General features: G+C 40.8%; 1 protein-coding gene across 1 annotated transcript in view; it reads left to right on the top strand.

The window, feature by feature from the left end:
- The first annotated feature begins 503 nt into the window (after nt 1-503).
- Nucleotides 504-16,609, top strand: part of LOC145409356 (uncharacterized) — a 108,128-nt gene continuing 92,022 nt past the window's right edge. The window contains exon 1 of the mRNA XM_080279826.1: nt 504-789. Within this exon, the coding sequence (XP_080135952.1) occupies nt 504-789 (286 nt within the window). The remainder of the gene's footprint in view (nt 790-16,609) is intronic.

Below are 16,609 nucleotides of genomic sequence, written 5' to 3'. Positions count from 1 at the left end.
AGCCATGTTTCTTCCTTGTCATCATCCAGTTCCCTTGCACTGCGTGAAGGGCAGATCAACTCATCAACCCCTGCGAAAGTTCTGCCCTAAGTGTCAGGGAAAGGGCTAAGTGATAGTGCAATCGGACGTGCCTTGGACGACACTGTGTCCTCACGGACACTCAGCGAGAGCACGTCCTTGGAGAAGAGGAAGAGCTACCACATGGAGAGCAAGCTCTCTTGCCCTCTGACCCCTACCCGCTCTCTGACACCAGAGAAGGCTCTGAGACTTCTTCAGGAAGAGGGAAGAGCCTATGAGAGTGATGAATTCAGCAAGGAGGCGAGTCATGATCCAGAACATCGGGAAGGTGACCATGGACCCAGCAGTCACCTGCGGAATAAACACTGAAGAACTGTCTCTCCAACACTCTTTTTGCCTGCTCGCTGATGTTTCATCCTTCAGTGCTCCTTAACACCACAGCTAGCATCTCAAGGGCTGATTATCCACAACCAGGCCCTTCGGGAATGATATCTCCCACTCGGGCCCCACATGGAGATATGCAGCACCAAGCGTCTCCCCAGGCAAGTTCCACGTCAGGTGAGTCATCACCTGCTTACTCTCCCACCTCCCACAACTCTCCCTCTCCTTCCTCCCCACCCCCTGCCCGTGGGTGTGCACGACTGGTGAAGAAATGTCCTGGAACTGCCAGACGGCCGGCTCTACCAAGTGTGGGTAGAGTCGATACCTTTGAGTGGGAGGATGGTGCCGGCTTTGAGCCGTCTTTGCTGGCACTGGATGAGGAGGGTGCAGGTGTGCAGGAGGATGAGCTTCCCCCCAGGCCCTGGACTATTAGTGGTTTGTTAAGGGCCATTTTCACTACTGCTGTAATGGAATACCTGGTGGAGGAGATTTGTTTCCACCAGGCCATGTATGTGCGGTGGCTGTGCTGCCAGCAAGAGCACGCACATATGTGACTGGATACCTGTGGAGGTGGGGGAGATGTTTGTGTGGCTTGCCCTTACCATGTTGATGGCGCACATAAGAAAACATGTGCTCCATGACTATTGGTTGGTTGATGAACTCATGGGCACACCTGCTTTCGATAAATATATGGCCCGTGATAGGTACCCGGCCATCCTAAGGTTCCTTCACTTCAACAGAAATTACGGGCCTGCACTGAACAACAGGTTAAGAAAAATAAGACCAATCCTAACAATGCTCAAGGAGTCATTTTCCAGGGTTTTTCGTCTGTTCCAGAAAGTGTTTATTGATGAGTCACTGGTGTTATTCAGGGGCAGGCTGGCATTTATTCAGTATATGCCATCAAAGTGTCACTGATTTGGCCTCAAATACTTTGTGCTTTGTAACTACAAAACTGGATTTGTGCTGGTTGTGATAGTTTATTCGGCAACAGATGTTGATATACCTAGTGACGATCCTCATGGGTTCTCTGCATCGATAGTGAAAGTGCTCATGGAAAGGTATTTCAATAGGCACCACATTCTGTAAACCGATAATTATTACACTGCCATGGCATTGAGCAAGTATTTGCTTGACCATGGTACTGGGTCCTGTGGAACTGTCAGGGCCAACAGAATGAATTTCCCAGTATTTCCTGCAAATACTGAGAGAGGAACCCTTCTGACCAAGAAATGTGGCAACATGTTAGCCCTTCTCTTGCATGACAAGAGATGGGTTAACATGTTGTCTACAGGACATACTGGTGTATTGGAGGAAACTGGGAAAACAGACTACAGGACCAGGGAACCTGTGATAAAGCCTAATGCTGTCGACGATTATAATATCAACATGAAGCTGGTTCATAAATCGGACATGCAAAGTGGTCAGGTCGATTGCCTACATCAGTCCTGCAGGTGGTACAAGAAGGCGTTTTTACACCTTCTTGATATTGCCATGCTGAACACTTACATACTGTTCAAGGAGCTCGTCGGGAAACCTCTCTCTATGAGAGTTTGAGAGAGAGCTGGCACACGAACTCCTTCAGAAATATTCAACTGCTTAGGTGACAGGTGCTAGGTGGGAGACAGCGGCTACAGCAGACAGGCTCAGCTGTGCCAAGTATTTCCGGCGGCACAAGCTGGTGGAGACTGGCAGTACCACAGCAGGTCGCCTGGCCTGCACACGGTGCCACGTCTGTCACACGACCAAACGCCATCCCCCAGCATGAAAAGAGACCTCGTACCAATGTGCAGAGTGCAAGGTTCCACTATGTCCTAAATATTTCTCAGAGTATCACTTCGAGCTTGAATACTGAGCAGGTGTGTGGGAAACTGTAAATAGTGTACAAGTTTGTGTATTTTTATGAGTGAAATGTTCGATAGCATAAGTGATTTATTGTTAGTGCTATGATATAAGTGTTTTATAAGTTCTGCAAGTGCAGTGCAGAAAGGTTTACTGTTTATTGGATACTGATGAAAAACTTATTGGAAATACCTTGAGTTAGCCTACCTGTTACCTGAAAGAAAACCACTCGTGAGTGGGCCAGAAAGAAAATTACCTGGTTGGCTGAAAGACAATTATTTCACTCGATACTCAGGAAAATTTGCTGAATATGAGCATCAGAGTATCATACCTGTTACCTGAAAGAAACCACTTGTCAGCAAGCCAGAAAAATAAATATGTGGTTGGCTATAACAAAATTATTTCACTCGATACTCAGGAAAGTTGTGCTGTATATGAGCATCAGTGTGTTTTACCGGTTACCTGAAAGAAAACCGTTTGCGAGCTGGCCAGAAAGAAAATTACCTGGTTGGCTATATCTAAATTACTTCACTCAATACTCGGGGGAATTGTACTGAATATGAGCATCAGTGTATTTGTGACGTGAAGTACAAACAATGTAAGTTATGTATAACTTTTATAAGATTTTCATGGTAACCTTGATTAGTAGAAATCAGTCTGAATTATAGTACAAATAATTACCTCATACTCATTGATAATGCGTGAAATAGCCACAGCATTTACTTGTCAAAGTGCAATTACCTGTAATCGTGATGTTAAGTGCAATTTTAAGTGTCGTAGTAAAGGGACAATATTATAGTTGATGGAAAAGTGAGTACAGAAAAACGAAGCACTATTTACTTTCCCACACACCGACGGGGCATAGTGGTACTATGAAACGGGCGGAAAACCTTTTGGGGAGCCACATGGACAGGATGATGACTCATTCTTATGACGGTGAGTAAGGAGAATTTTGGAAACGAGTGGAATTTACCACATTCCTTCCAAGGCTGCACGGGCAGTTTTATAATCATCACTCTGGTCAGTGTTGCCAGTGCTAACCACCGAGGCCAAGGCCAGAGCCAGCGGCGCCTGGTCGGATCCGTCCCACCAAATGTAAAAAACCACCCATCTTCAACTCATCCTTACTTATCGACGGGACTACCTAGAGACCTCGGGATACCTTCATTGGAGGGAGGAATAGTTGATGAGTCTTATGAGCTTTTATTTGCTTCTCTAGCTCTTAAAGTCTGGTAGATATTAGGGTTTGAGGTAAGGGTATTTTTGCCAAAATATCAGAAATCCCTCATATGGAGGAGTGGGCGACGGCCGGAAACCCCCGGCAGCTAAGAGTTATGAAGTGTAAAGGAAATTGTGTTGAGCTATAGTATTGTCTTTTTTCTGTCCCTGAGCAATGTGGAATAAGCTGCAAAAGGACAAAAATCTGGATCAGGTTAATGTAAAAAGAGTATAATAGTACTAATACCTGTAACCAAAGAATCATCTGAATGTGAACCTGGTGGACCGCAAGCAAATTATAAACTTCTGCAGTCTACCATCGCCCTCTCGGGGGATAGGACGGGTTATGAGGGATGTTTATATATCTGGGCAATGGAGTAGCCCAGTTATATCAATGCCACCACAGAAAGGCGTCCTTCCCCAGCACATTTTAACCTCTGCCAGGGTTATGTTTTTGCTAGCGTTGGTTTGTTGCTTGCCGGAAACGAAAGATTCGGCAAGCATGTCGGTCAGTTCTGTATGTTTGTTGCTCACTGGAATCGAAGATTCGCCACACATGTTGGTCAGTTCCGTATGTTTGTCTGGCTGTCTGTCTCTGTTTCTCTGCTATCTAGAGGTCACAATTTTTCTCCAATCGTTCTGAAAAAAAAAAAAAAAAAAAAAAAAATCAGAGGGTAGATATGCATAAACCCTAGAAGCTTTTTGTTGTAAAAATCAGTCAAAGGCCCTGGGCTGGGTGGAGAGTTGAAACCCCTCAATGGCCGTGGGTCCGGAAATCGTTGGGACCGAGTGGCCGGCCCAGGCACCATTTTCTCACATGTTGATAATCCATTAAAAAAAAAAAAAATGAAGAGAAACGTCTGCCGCACCTGGCAATGCAATTTTTAGCTTCCAAAACTCATCCTGTGCTTCACAGCGAAGTGCGAAAAATTTTGCCAAATAACTGCCAACACGCCGGTGAGAACTAAGCAGACACAATCTAATCCACTCAGCAAGCGCTGTACTGCCCACACACCGATGAAAACTAATCAGACACAGTAGGGTCCATCCAGCAAGTGCTCTAACTATGACAGTTTCATTTGTCTGTTTCTCTGTTAGAAACATTACTTAAAACGTTATGAACGGATTTTGGTGAAACTTTTTGGAGGGGTAGGGTATGGCCAAAGGAGAAATCCATTATATTTTGGTGGTGATCCGGCTCATCATCCGGATCTGATAATGTTTTAAAGGATTCTTATCATTGGAGGATACTGGCAGTTTCAACATTTTTGCTTCTAACACGATAAATAGTGCCTACAATGCTTGCACTTCAGCCTTGGAGAAGGTTTGCAATCTCGGAATGCTCTTGTATTATGATTAAAACCAGCATACTATAATGTTCAATTTTAGACAGACTTTTAGCAGTAGGGATCATTGTTGTCTGTATGTTACTCCTTTGTTCAAGAAACCTTTACAATGCTTAATAAAATCGTCTGGTGATAGCAATATTAAAATATAAAATAGAACATGGTAATGAAGAGGTTAATGAGGCCGGCTCTCACATGATGCAGCATCAGTCCATTGATGGGATGATTATTTTTCAGTCTCATTATTTTAGTCAGGAGAAAAGGTGGTGAATTATTACGATAGGTATCAGGTGACGGGATGAGAGAGAGAGAGAGAGAGAGAGAGAGAGAGAGAGAGAGAGAGAGAGAGAGAGAGAGAGAGAGAATGGGGTTCCAAGAATTACTAATAAGTGACACAGGAGAGTGAATGAACTTTTCCCGAGTAATTAAGAGACCATCCATTATTGGGTCTTATTACTACCCTTACAATGGAGGGTTGGAGGTTGGGTGGAGAGAGAGAGAGAGAGAGAGAGAGAGAGAGAGAGAGAGAGAGAGAGAGAGAGAGAGAGAGGAAACAAGGGTGAGAGAGGAAGGGAATAGGGGAGAGAGAGGAAGGGAATAGGGGAGAGAGAGGAATAGGGAAAGGGGAAAGGGAAGAATAGGGGAGGGGGAGAGAAGAAGGGAAGGAAGGGAAAGAGTGGATGGGAGGGAAAGGTAATAATGTTAGAGCTTCGTAGCCAGCATTTTTATATATGTAACACTTAATTCTTGTAATAGGTGAGTCTTGAATTTTGGTTAAAGTTATTTTGATAATTGAAGAGCAGGAGGAGTTAAAGATGAATACAGGGAGTTGATCTTGATTTATTATCTTCAGAGAAAGTCTAAGTTGAGCAGCGTATGTATTATACAGAGACTTAATATACTAAGGAAATCTAGTTGGACCCCTTTTCTTATTTGAGCAGCGTATGTATTATACAGAGACTTAATATACTAAGTAAGTCTAGTTGGACCCCTTTTCTTATTCGCTCTCTCCACTACCTGCCGATTTTATGGCCTGTCTCCTTCTGAGCTCAGATTCCTACATTCTCGTGTAGCAGGGGTCGTGTCATGTGTGCTCTACCGTCGTGGAAGCTTCTAGAATACTGTATGTCTGTGTGTATGTACTGCTTCCGGTGCACGATCAACATTCCTTCACTTAAAGAGCTGCAAGCTAATTTCCCGTTCCCACACCTTGTCTGGTACTCTGTCTATCTATCTATCTATCTATCTGTCTATCTATCTATCCATCACGCATTCTGTTACGAGTTGCATTTATAATATGGAGTCCTGACATCGCTCGGTCATGCAGCTGGCGGTCCTCCGACGGCAATCATCCTTGACATACGCTAATCTATTAATACATAATATTCTTCTTCTTCACTCTTAATACATAATATTGATTATAATATTGTACAGATATAATATTCATGGTAATATTGCAATGATTCAGTAATATTACATTTTTAAACAAGTTGTATACATAATTGAATATGGTAAAATTGGTTATTGTATTACATTTTGTAAAATGTGTACGGTATGTATAATAGTAAAATGCATATATGCAAAAAAAAAAAAGTTCAAAGTTAAGATTATGGTAAGAGCTATTAATATTTCATATAGAGATAATGATACTGGTATACGTCTATATCATGGGTCATTCTCCTTCTTCTTCTTCTTTTTTAATATAAAATTAATACTACTGTATATACAAAATATGTACACTTCATACAGGGGGGTTAACTTGGATGCATACTTTACCCCCACTAAATACTGACTCTAAATTTGCAATTCTTGCATGCATTCTTTGCACTGCGAACAGCACTATTGCAAATACAATACGGAAGATTATAAAGACAGTAGGTGCTGGGCTATACCCATAACACGGGTTGAACATACTCAAACTCAAATCTTCCCAGGGCTTCATTGTTTCATTGATCAGAGAGGAGTTTTGCTTCAAACATACCCACTAGCGATTTATGGTCAGTGAATAAGTGTATTTCGTAACCACATACCGAATCTCGAAACTTTTGTAATGCTAAAACCACTGCAAGTGCCTCTAAGTCTGTAGTGCAATAATTTTTCTCTGCACCTTTTATTTGTCTACTGGCAAATGCAATTGTTGATTCTGTCCTCTTTTATCTTCTTGCATCAGTACAGCTCGTAATCCTTTAACTAATGCATCTGTACATACAGTATAATAAATGATTTTGTGAAATCCGGATATGCCAAACAAGGTGCATTTGTTAGTTTAATTTTTAATTTGTTATATGCTTGTTTTTTTGTTCTTCTTCCCATTGGAATATAGCATCTTTTTTGAGTAGTCGGAATAGAGGAAAGGCTATATGAGAGAATTGTAGTACGAATGACCTATAGTAGCCAGCTAGACCTAAAAATTGTCTAACTTCGTCATTCGTAGTGGGTTCAGGAAAATCTCTCACTGCCTGTATTTTGCCATCAGTGGTGTGACTACCATTAAAACTTAATTTGTGGCCTAAGAAATTTATTTTTCTTAAAGCAAAATTTGCATTTAGAAAGCTTAATTTTTAAACCAGCATCACCAAGCTTTTGTAAGAGTAGGTCTAATTTCTGGAGATGTTCTGTGATATCTTTTGTTGCGATTACAATATCGTCAAGATAAACAAATATTCCTTGTCCTAAAATTCCGGACAATACGTAATTCATAAGACGCTGGAATGTGCCCGGGGCTGTCCTCAGTCCCATGGGCATCCTTCTATGCTGATAGTGTCCTCTATTTGAGGAAAAGGCAGTGTATTTACGTGACTCCTGTTCGACAGGAATATGATAATAACCACTTAGCAGATCGATCGTGCAAAATAAATTATTTTCTGATCCAATATTCTGTAGGATGTCGCTTACCAATGGCATGGGAAATCGGTCTGGGATTGTGTGATTGTTTAGTTTACGGTAATCTACTACCGCACGCATTTCTCCATTTTGTTTGGGCACGAAGAATAATGGGGCATTCCACGGGGAGACTGATGGCTCAGTAATTCGAAGTTTTAACATTTCATCGACATACTGGTTTGCGAGTGTACGCTGAGATTGTGGGATCTGGTAGGCCGGTACAAAAATCGGTGGTGTATCTGGGTGCACATTAATCTTGTGATTAATCAGGTTAGTACACCCTAATTGCTCTCCGGGTAATGCTACGGTGTCCCTGTGTGTTTCCAGCAGGGTTAACAAATCATTTTCTTCATCAAATTCACCAGAGTGAATTAAATTGTCTTTTATGCTTTCTCTATCCGTAGAATTTATCTCACTTGTCACTCCAGCTACAACTATTTCCTTCACAGGGGCGGGACATTTTTCAATATTAACTATGCAAGTCTCCTTTTTCAACTGTACTTCCCCATTCATGTGATCAATTATGAATATCTGAGTTTGCCCTTCGCCGTTCACCTGACATAATGCGTTTTGTACTGACAATCCCTTTACTTTACGTAATTCTTCTAAGACAAGAACAGTACTATTCCGTAACTTGCTCTTTATGGTAACTTTCATATAGGAGTTAGGTGGTATAACTAAATCATTGGTGAGATGGGCGGGAAAAACTGATAAATCAGTACCATTACCTGGGTGTCTTGGCTTGGAGGCTGGGGCGGGTGGTGTGAGTGGATCTATACACCCATCTGTTTGTGTGTTTGTTTAAGCTTTTAATATTACCAATTCTTTTTGGTTCTCTTTTACAAATCGGTGAGGGCTCTGATGGTATTTTCTCTATGAATTCATTATCAAAGTCTATTCCATTCATTTGTGGGAGTACAGTTATTTTCTCTGTTCTCATGCTTCTTAAGCCCAGTAACATATGAGCTTTAATTGCTAAGTTTTCAACGATATAGGAAAATGCAAAGACTGGTCTTGTAGTCTCTGTGAAACTGATGTTTAACTGTATCATACCTTTTACTGTGATTTGTTTGCCATCTACTGTATATAAGTCTAAATCAGATTCTTCCAGAAAAGTTACTTTCTACTTATTTCTAAAAATTCTATTTATTTCTTCTTGTGTTATTAAGTTCACTGAAGAGCCTGTGTCTAAAAATAAGGAAACGTTTTGATCCTCACATACAGCTGGTATCAAGATACACTCATTTCCCAACATGCCTCCTATGTGAATTTTAGACTTGCTTTCCTTTATGTTTGTTCGTTTTTTGTCGTGACTTGGTCTTTCCCCGATTTGAACACAGACACTAATTTTTCTAATGTTTTGCAATTACTGGTCCAGTGCCCTTGGCACGGATGATGTCTACAGAAGGGACCAAATCCTTGTCTTTTGTCTATCCTCTTTTGTTTTGATAAAGCATCATTCTTAGTGTGTTCTGGTTTTGCACAATAATGACATAGAATGGACCTATCTCTTGACTGTGATCTACGAGGTGACTTCCCATATTTAGTGGTGTCTGTGGCGCGAGATCTGCTCGGGCTGTGCGGAAACTTATGAAACTGCCTGTAGCCTGGTGTTTGTGATCGAACCCTCGACACGTTTAGTTGTTTGCTCTGCCTGCTTTAGGGTCGCGATCGATTTTGTTCTCTGTTTAGGGTAGTTGTAGCTATTTTCACAGCTAATACTGTCTCAGGTACTCTCATTCTACTAGAATGTGATTGTGTTTCAATCATCCCTGCTTTGCTACACTGCATCTCTACCTCGTTCATTAAGTCTAGTAAGCACATGCCTGGGGTGTATGCGATCGTCTTGGCGATCTTAAGGGTCCTATCAGGTAATTCACACAAGGCAGCTACATAACCAATGATGTCCATGACGAGGTCTGGGGACATCTTTCCATCTCCTGTTATCCAGTTTCTAAGGTAGCTAATAATGTTCTTTTGATCGTGGAGGCATCAGCAGTTATTTCACTGAGCACATAATTTGTAGTGTGCTCCCTTACAAGATCTACAGTCTTATGTAGTTCTGGGATTATACCTGGCAAGCAGTTCATACCTCCAGAAAGTTTCTTCAGAAATTCAGTTTTAAATTCATCATACGTCTTAGCTCTGAGGAGCTTATCTGACCTTAGTAAGTCTCCTGCTGGACATCATTCCTGACTAATCCAAGAGGAAAAAATAGCAATTTTCTCTTGTTCATCTTTAATATGCCTCTTAATGAAGATCTGTTCGCAGTGATTGACCAATGAAATATCGTCAATGCGATCATTTTCTGTGCCAGAGAATTTCGGGGCAGTTTTATCCTCATGATAAACGAATATCTGAGCTTGATCTGAGCTATTCATTTTCACTGGTTGCTCTGTTAATTTAACTTGGACTTGTTTATCGTTGTGTGAGGGAATAGTGGAATAGATTTTCCCTGAACGATGAACCCTGTTAAGTATATTTTCATAGGTACGCAAGTCAGAGACAAGTCCTCACTCGCTACATCAGAGGGGGTTTGCCACTCATCATCTAGATCTGACGTATTTGTTTCTTTATCTTTGTGGTGAATTTTGTAGGATAGGTGTGTTGCCTTGGTGCTCTCCTAATTGTGTATCCGCAGTGGGCACTAATCATCTGGTATTAACACGGGTGGAGGCGAAAATATTCCTCTCATATCACTTAGCTAAAAAGAATTCATGTCGCTAAGGTATGGTGTTATGAAATACGTCTTTTGTTTATGTCTTAACTAAATAGATGAGTAAATGACCTGTAATAAATGATAGATAGTGAGTGTATAAGTGTATATATAAATTAAGCACTGCGAAGAAATGAGTAAGTATAATTACACCCACTTGATACAGATCGGAGAGGCGTGTCGAAGCAACTGTCGATCTCGGAAGATAAATGCAGAGTTGAATGAAGATCTGCTCTCGATAATTCTAGGGCTGTGTTGATGAACGATAGTACTCAGGAAATTCCATGGCCTGATGACTGTAGTGGTTAACGGCTGTAGTCACAGGCGAACCTCACCATAGAACGTCGAATTCCCACTCGATATTGTGGAAATAAATGAGTATGAGTAGGAGCTATGTGAATGAGTAATGAGTAGTGGGTGAGAAGTGCCTGGTGTCAGTCACACGTTGATCGGCGTGGCGATGTCTCAGCAAATACGGATGGCAACGTCGTCTCAGCAGATACACATGGTGACGTCAGCTTCCCACACTGGTAGATGTGCTGAGTAACTGAGTAGCGATGAGTAACCTGAGTGAGGAAAGGTGAGTAAGATGCGTTATAAATGTGGCTCTGGTGTTTTGCCATGTGTCTTGACCTCTGAGTCAGCGATGGAGGTAGGGGGGAGAGAGTGTTCGGGTTCTAGTGCTTGTTGCTCTGGTCTTTCTTTTTCTTTACTTGTTTTTTTTTTTAATTTATTCTTGCTGCTTCTTGTAGTTGCGTAAAGAAGATTATAGAGTTGTCTTGTAGACTTGTTATTTGTAGTTAATCTTAGAGCTCATTGATCCTCACTTGTAACTCGTCGTTGCGACTGTATGCTCGTATGCTCGTAGACTCGTAGACTTGTAGACTTGTAGACTCGTAGACTCGTTCCTCCTACTGTATACTCACTTGCTTGATCGTACAATTGTAGTAATGTAGATTCATCTGTAGAACTGGAGCTGAGAGTTTCCCCTGCTTTTGTAGAAATGATGTTTTGTAGATGTAGAGTCGATCGTTACTGCCACCATTTAATGTTAGAGCTTCGTAGCCAACATTTTTATATATGTAACTCTTAATTCTTGTAATAGGTGAGTCTTGAGTTTTGGTTAAAGTTATTTTGATAATTGAAGAGCAGGACGAGTTAAAGATGAATACAGGGAGTTGATCTTGATTTATTATCTTCAGAGAAAGTCTAAGTTGAGCAGCGTATGTATTATACAGAGAATATACTAAGTAAGTCTAGTTGGACCCCTCTTCTTATTCGCTCTCTCCACTACCTGCCGGTTTTATGGCCTGTCTCCTTCTGAGCTCAGATTCCTACATTCTCGTGTAGCAGGGGTCGTGTCATGTGTGCTCTACTGTCGTGGAAGCTTCTAGAATATTGTATGGCTGTGTGTATGTACTGCTTCTGGTGCACGATCAACATTCCTTCACTTAAAGAGTTGGAAGCTAATTTCCCGTTCCCACACCTTGTCTGGTGCTCTGTCTGTCTATCTATCTATCTATCTATCCTTCACGCTTTCTGTTTTGATTTGTATTTATAATATGGAGTTCTGACAATAAAAGGAAAGTGGCTGAAGGAAGGATAAAGTAGTAAATGAAAAGAAGAAAGAGAAAGAAAAGGAAGAAAGGAAGTGAAGGGAATAAGAAAAAGAAGAGAAAAGTAAAAGACAGAACTAAAAGGAAAAGGGATATAGGAAAAAAAAAGAAAGGGAAACAAATGAAAGGAAAGGAGAGGAAGAGGATAAGCTACACAAAGGTTGGGGGGACACTTGAAAAAGAAAATGTTCATAGAAGTTTAACGTAGGAGGGGAAGAGTGAAAGGAAGTGCGGAACAATAGCGATAATTATTGGAACAAAATGGAAGGCGAATAAGAAAGGAAAAGAAAGGAATTACAAGAAAGGAGAGGAAACACGATTAAACTGAAAAAATGCTCCGAATAAAACACCAAAACTGTACTGTTTCGAAGACTATTAAAGCCAGAGTTGATTTATGCACATCCTTGGAAAGTGTATGAGAGAGTAATAGGTGTTACTTAAGATTTTCCTAACGCTCGCCATGACATTATTATAAAATGTCGAAAAGCTACAAATTGTGCATAAACAGTGTCATTTTGGAGGGTGCTAAAGTTTCAGCGGACCTAGGCACATCATCGGAAAGTAGTGTTATCAAAGTGGCCTCTCTCAAAAATCGCCAACAACTACTGAAAAGCTCGGAGAAAGGTAAATTTCGCATAAAAAATTAAGTGTGTGACCTGACATATTTTGGTATGAGGGTCTAAAGCCCCCAAACTGATAATGTGAACATTCTGAAATAACAGAATTCAATCCAATGAATGCATTAATATCAAGAAAGTGGGGTGGCACATTTCTTTCAGTCGTCCTAAGTTATCAGCTTAGATTTGGGTTGGGTGGAATCACTGATGACACGTGCCCTGTTTGTAGAACAGGCCCACACAACATAACACGCATAATGGAACACTGCACAATACACTTACAGTATGACGCAGACTAACCTTTGGGACAACCCCATAGGGGTGGTTTCTTATCTGCAGTTGAAGAGTCACTTTGTCAGATGGACTGGGGTTAAACAACAACAGCAACAGCTGCTTCTTTCAGCTACAGTAACAACACTAGCAAGCTTGCTCTCTTGAACACATTTCGCACGTTTGCGTGGACACTTGCCACCTAACTGTTCGGCTCTGGAAAGATCTTTGACTTCAGAAGATATAATAAAAGACACTCTTTTAAATTTTCTTATACGACTTGACTGTTATTGTTTATCCAGGAAAGACTCAAAATGCTGAAATCTCGTCGTTGTAGGAGATAGCAAAACACCTCTTACTCAGCAACTTATGTCCATTACACCTTTATAATGATCCAGTTGGATGTTACTGGCGCAATCTATGTCATTAATGAAAGGATATCATACAAGACTACACCCTCTCTCACGGTAGGGACAACTGGAGTTCTTTTATTCCACCTCACGACAGACGGTTGCATTAAGCTTAGAGTAAGTCATTGGGTGCTGTCACCAATTACCATTCCATGGCCAGGACAACTCTACTGGATATTCAGCTGTGAGTGAGTCACAGGGGCTTGAGGATGTCAACAGTTCGTGTGCTTGCCATCAACACAGGCAATGGCTACTACAGATGCAGAATCAGAGGAGTGACAGTTTAGTTGGTTTCCATGTTACCTCTTTCAGTCCTGGAATGTATTTTACCTTATTATTCTTGATGATTACAGATGATGATCTTTAGTTTAGCACAAACCTTTCAAAGTATATGGGCAAAGTCTTCAGTACCTCTTACCCTGCTTAAGAACACTTTATAAATAAATATAATTTCATATCACTAACAACATTAAACTGTAGAATACATCATGGAAATGAAGGATCTGATAAAAAGCAGTAACTGCAGAAGCGGCCGTGTACATCATAATGAATTCCACGTCTACCAAACATTACATGTAATCAGAAGTCGGTCAAAGCTCCCACTTTTTAAACCATTTTGCCACGAGCCTCCACATCAGGCATGTACTGTGTACCATTAAATCTGCCTCTGCTGCTTATGAAGTGTCTTTGGTGTGTCCTAACAGCTGACAGTGTGACGGAAGTCAATTGATGCCTCATCGATTCTACTGAGGCAGTCACAGACTGAACACTTGAGTACAGAAGCACACGTATGTGTGCATAGATACACACACACACACACACACACACACACACAAGGAAGAGAATAGCCAGCATCCACGTGTATGGCTTTAATCTAGCGAAGCAACAAGGTCAGTGAGATGGGTCCGTGAGCAAACAGCTGGAGTTACGTTGTCAGGGATGACCGAGTTGCTCACATGAACTTAGCACCTCCAGTCTGTCAGAAATTCACCAAGATTTGCAGGAAAATTATCTAAATTAATATAAAAATGGGATGAATAAATTAGTATCGAGGTTAGCCTGCAGTTTAAGATCAATTTGTATTTATAATTGAACATTCCGCAAAAATATCTAGAATACAAATAACCTACTATACCAATAATTTCCACACACACACACACACACACACACACACACACACACACACACACACAGGGTGATCCATTTATAGCGCTCCTCTTCTGCTCCACCGGGCGAATTTTATAGCGTCATAGAGACGGTTCTGTCAGCGTTCTTAATGTCTACTCCGTCTCATTAATTTTATTCACTGTATTCACACACTCTTAAACCCACATCCTCACCAGCAGACTGAGCCATTTCCATATAATATATGACATTAAGCTGTACTTTATTACCATTACCCTTACCATTAGTACTACTGATGTTGAAAAATAATTACAGTTCCTTACTACTGTTGATATATTTGGGATTAAAGTGTGATATCCTTTGTTTTTTGCAGGTAAGCGGCATCCATCTTTGTCTGTACTACAAAGGTTGTAAGTATACTGTAAAGCATGAACAGACTTAATGTATATTATAGTAAAGTTTTGATCTATCCAGATAATATTTTCAAAACAAGTTCAGTTCGGCAGTAATATTATCACTGCTGTCGTAGAAAAATATAAAGTCAGCAGTACCGTTATCATTACTGGTACTGTGTAGAGGAGGGGGAAGACTGATGTAATAGAATAAAGTATCTAAAGAACTGTGGATAATTGGTCAAGAAAAATACTGTGAGGCAAAATTGGTTTACTAAAGTCAATAGTAAAAGTGATCCTGACTCTCGTATAGGACGAGGAATTTTTCTAGTTGGCCTGTTTTGGCAGCTATGTTTTATCAGTCTCGGGACTGGAGTGAGAAGGACATTTATCAAATGGATGAATTATGTCCACATGAGGAGGGTGCGAGTCGGACAGAAACTGTTGTACCTTCTGAATAAACATCTTGTCCGTATTCAGGTATAATCCGTACGTCTAAACAACCCACGGCACTGAAATAAGACACATGAGTGGTATCATTTCTGTACGTCAGGTCCTCCTCTTTTTTTCTTTTTTCTCATGAAACAGATTCCTTTGCTACTTCCTACCCTACTGCAAATTGTTAGTTTTTGCTTTCCTCTGAATTCCATTTGTACTCTCTATGTCCTCCCATACAATGCTTATTAAAATGAGTTAATCATTCCTGTCGTTTGTCTGTCATCAAACTCCTCCTGCACTTGGCATGACAACAGAACTGGAGAACCGGATTGTCAGAAAACGAAGAAGAACCGTTTCGATTACACTTTTCATTTTCACGATAGATTTTTTGAAATGGAAGCAGCTGACACAGCCTTCACTAACCCTTCACAACAGAACACTACCCTAAAACTCAATGAAATAGTCCGATATCAGCAACAATAAAATGAAAACTACTTAATCGGGCTGAAGGGATGAACGCCAATGGACAACGCGAGGGTCACTGAAGCAGACAGTCTATTTAGCCAAGTCACATTCTTCCCTTACAGTATGATCTGCAATAGTTGGTTGACATTCAGGTCCCTAGTTGTGCTGCTGAGTTAACAGGGACAAGGGAAAACAAGCTTTATCCAAGAGTCTGACCGGTCCGAGAATAGAACTCGGGTTCTTCAAGCTGCGTTCTGAATGTACTAACCAATGCACCACCGACCCCTCATATGACCCCATAAATATATCCACAAAGAATTTCAATCAAGTTAACCCCTTCAACCAGAGGACGTTTTTTGTGTAACTTGCTTTCCCAGACGATTTTTTTTTCTGCTTAATACGACTCTTCGAACTGCACAGATTAAATATATCCTTGACAACCCTTTCACTACAAGGAGGTTACCTTCAGCTGAAGAATATCACCTATTAGCACCAAAGTAAAACTGAGAAAATACTTTATCATCCTAAATGAAGTATTCAGTTTTTGTAGGAAGGTGTGCAGTCACATAAAATAAGAAAATTGGGTTTTACACAATAAACTATAAGGGTTACAAGTAGACGTCGAGTTTACCGAGATGTGATGCAATTTTTACTAGAATATTCTGGCTACTACCTTGCAATGACATGCATAGTTGGCCAAAGCTCTTGTTGACAAGCTAATGAGAGATATAATACCTAACCCACCAATTTCGAAATGCATGTTATTTCCCTAGAGCTGAATCCAGTCCTCTAGGGGCATAAAGAATAAAATATAAAAGACGTTAAACGTGGATAGAATAATATCATTTCAATTTTTTTTTTTTTTTTCCGTT

The sequence above is a fragment of the Coenobita brevimanus genome, chromosome 80 (genome assembly GCF_032717465.1).
Source record: "Coenobita brevimanus isolate Jiangsu-jjx chromosome 80, ASM3271746v2, whole genome shotgun sequence".
NCBI lineage: Eukaryota > Metazoa > Arthropoda > Malacostraca > Decapoda > Coenobitidae > Coenobita > Coenobita brevimanus.
This window is presented reverse-complemented; position numbering and strand designations above follow the sequence as displayed.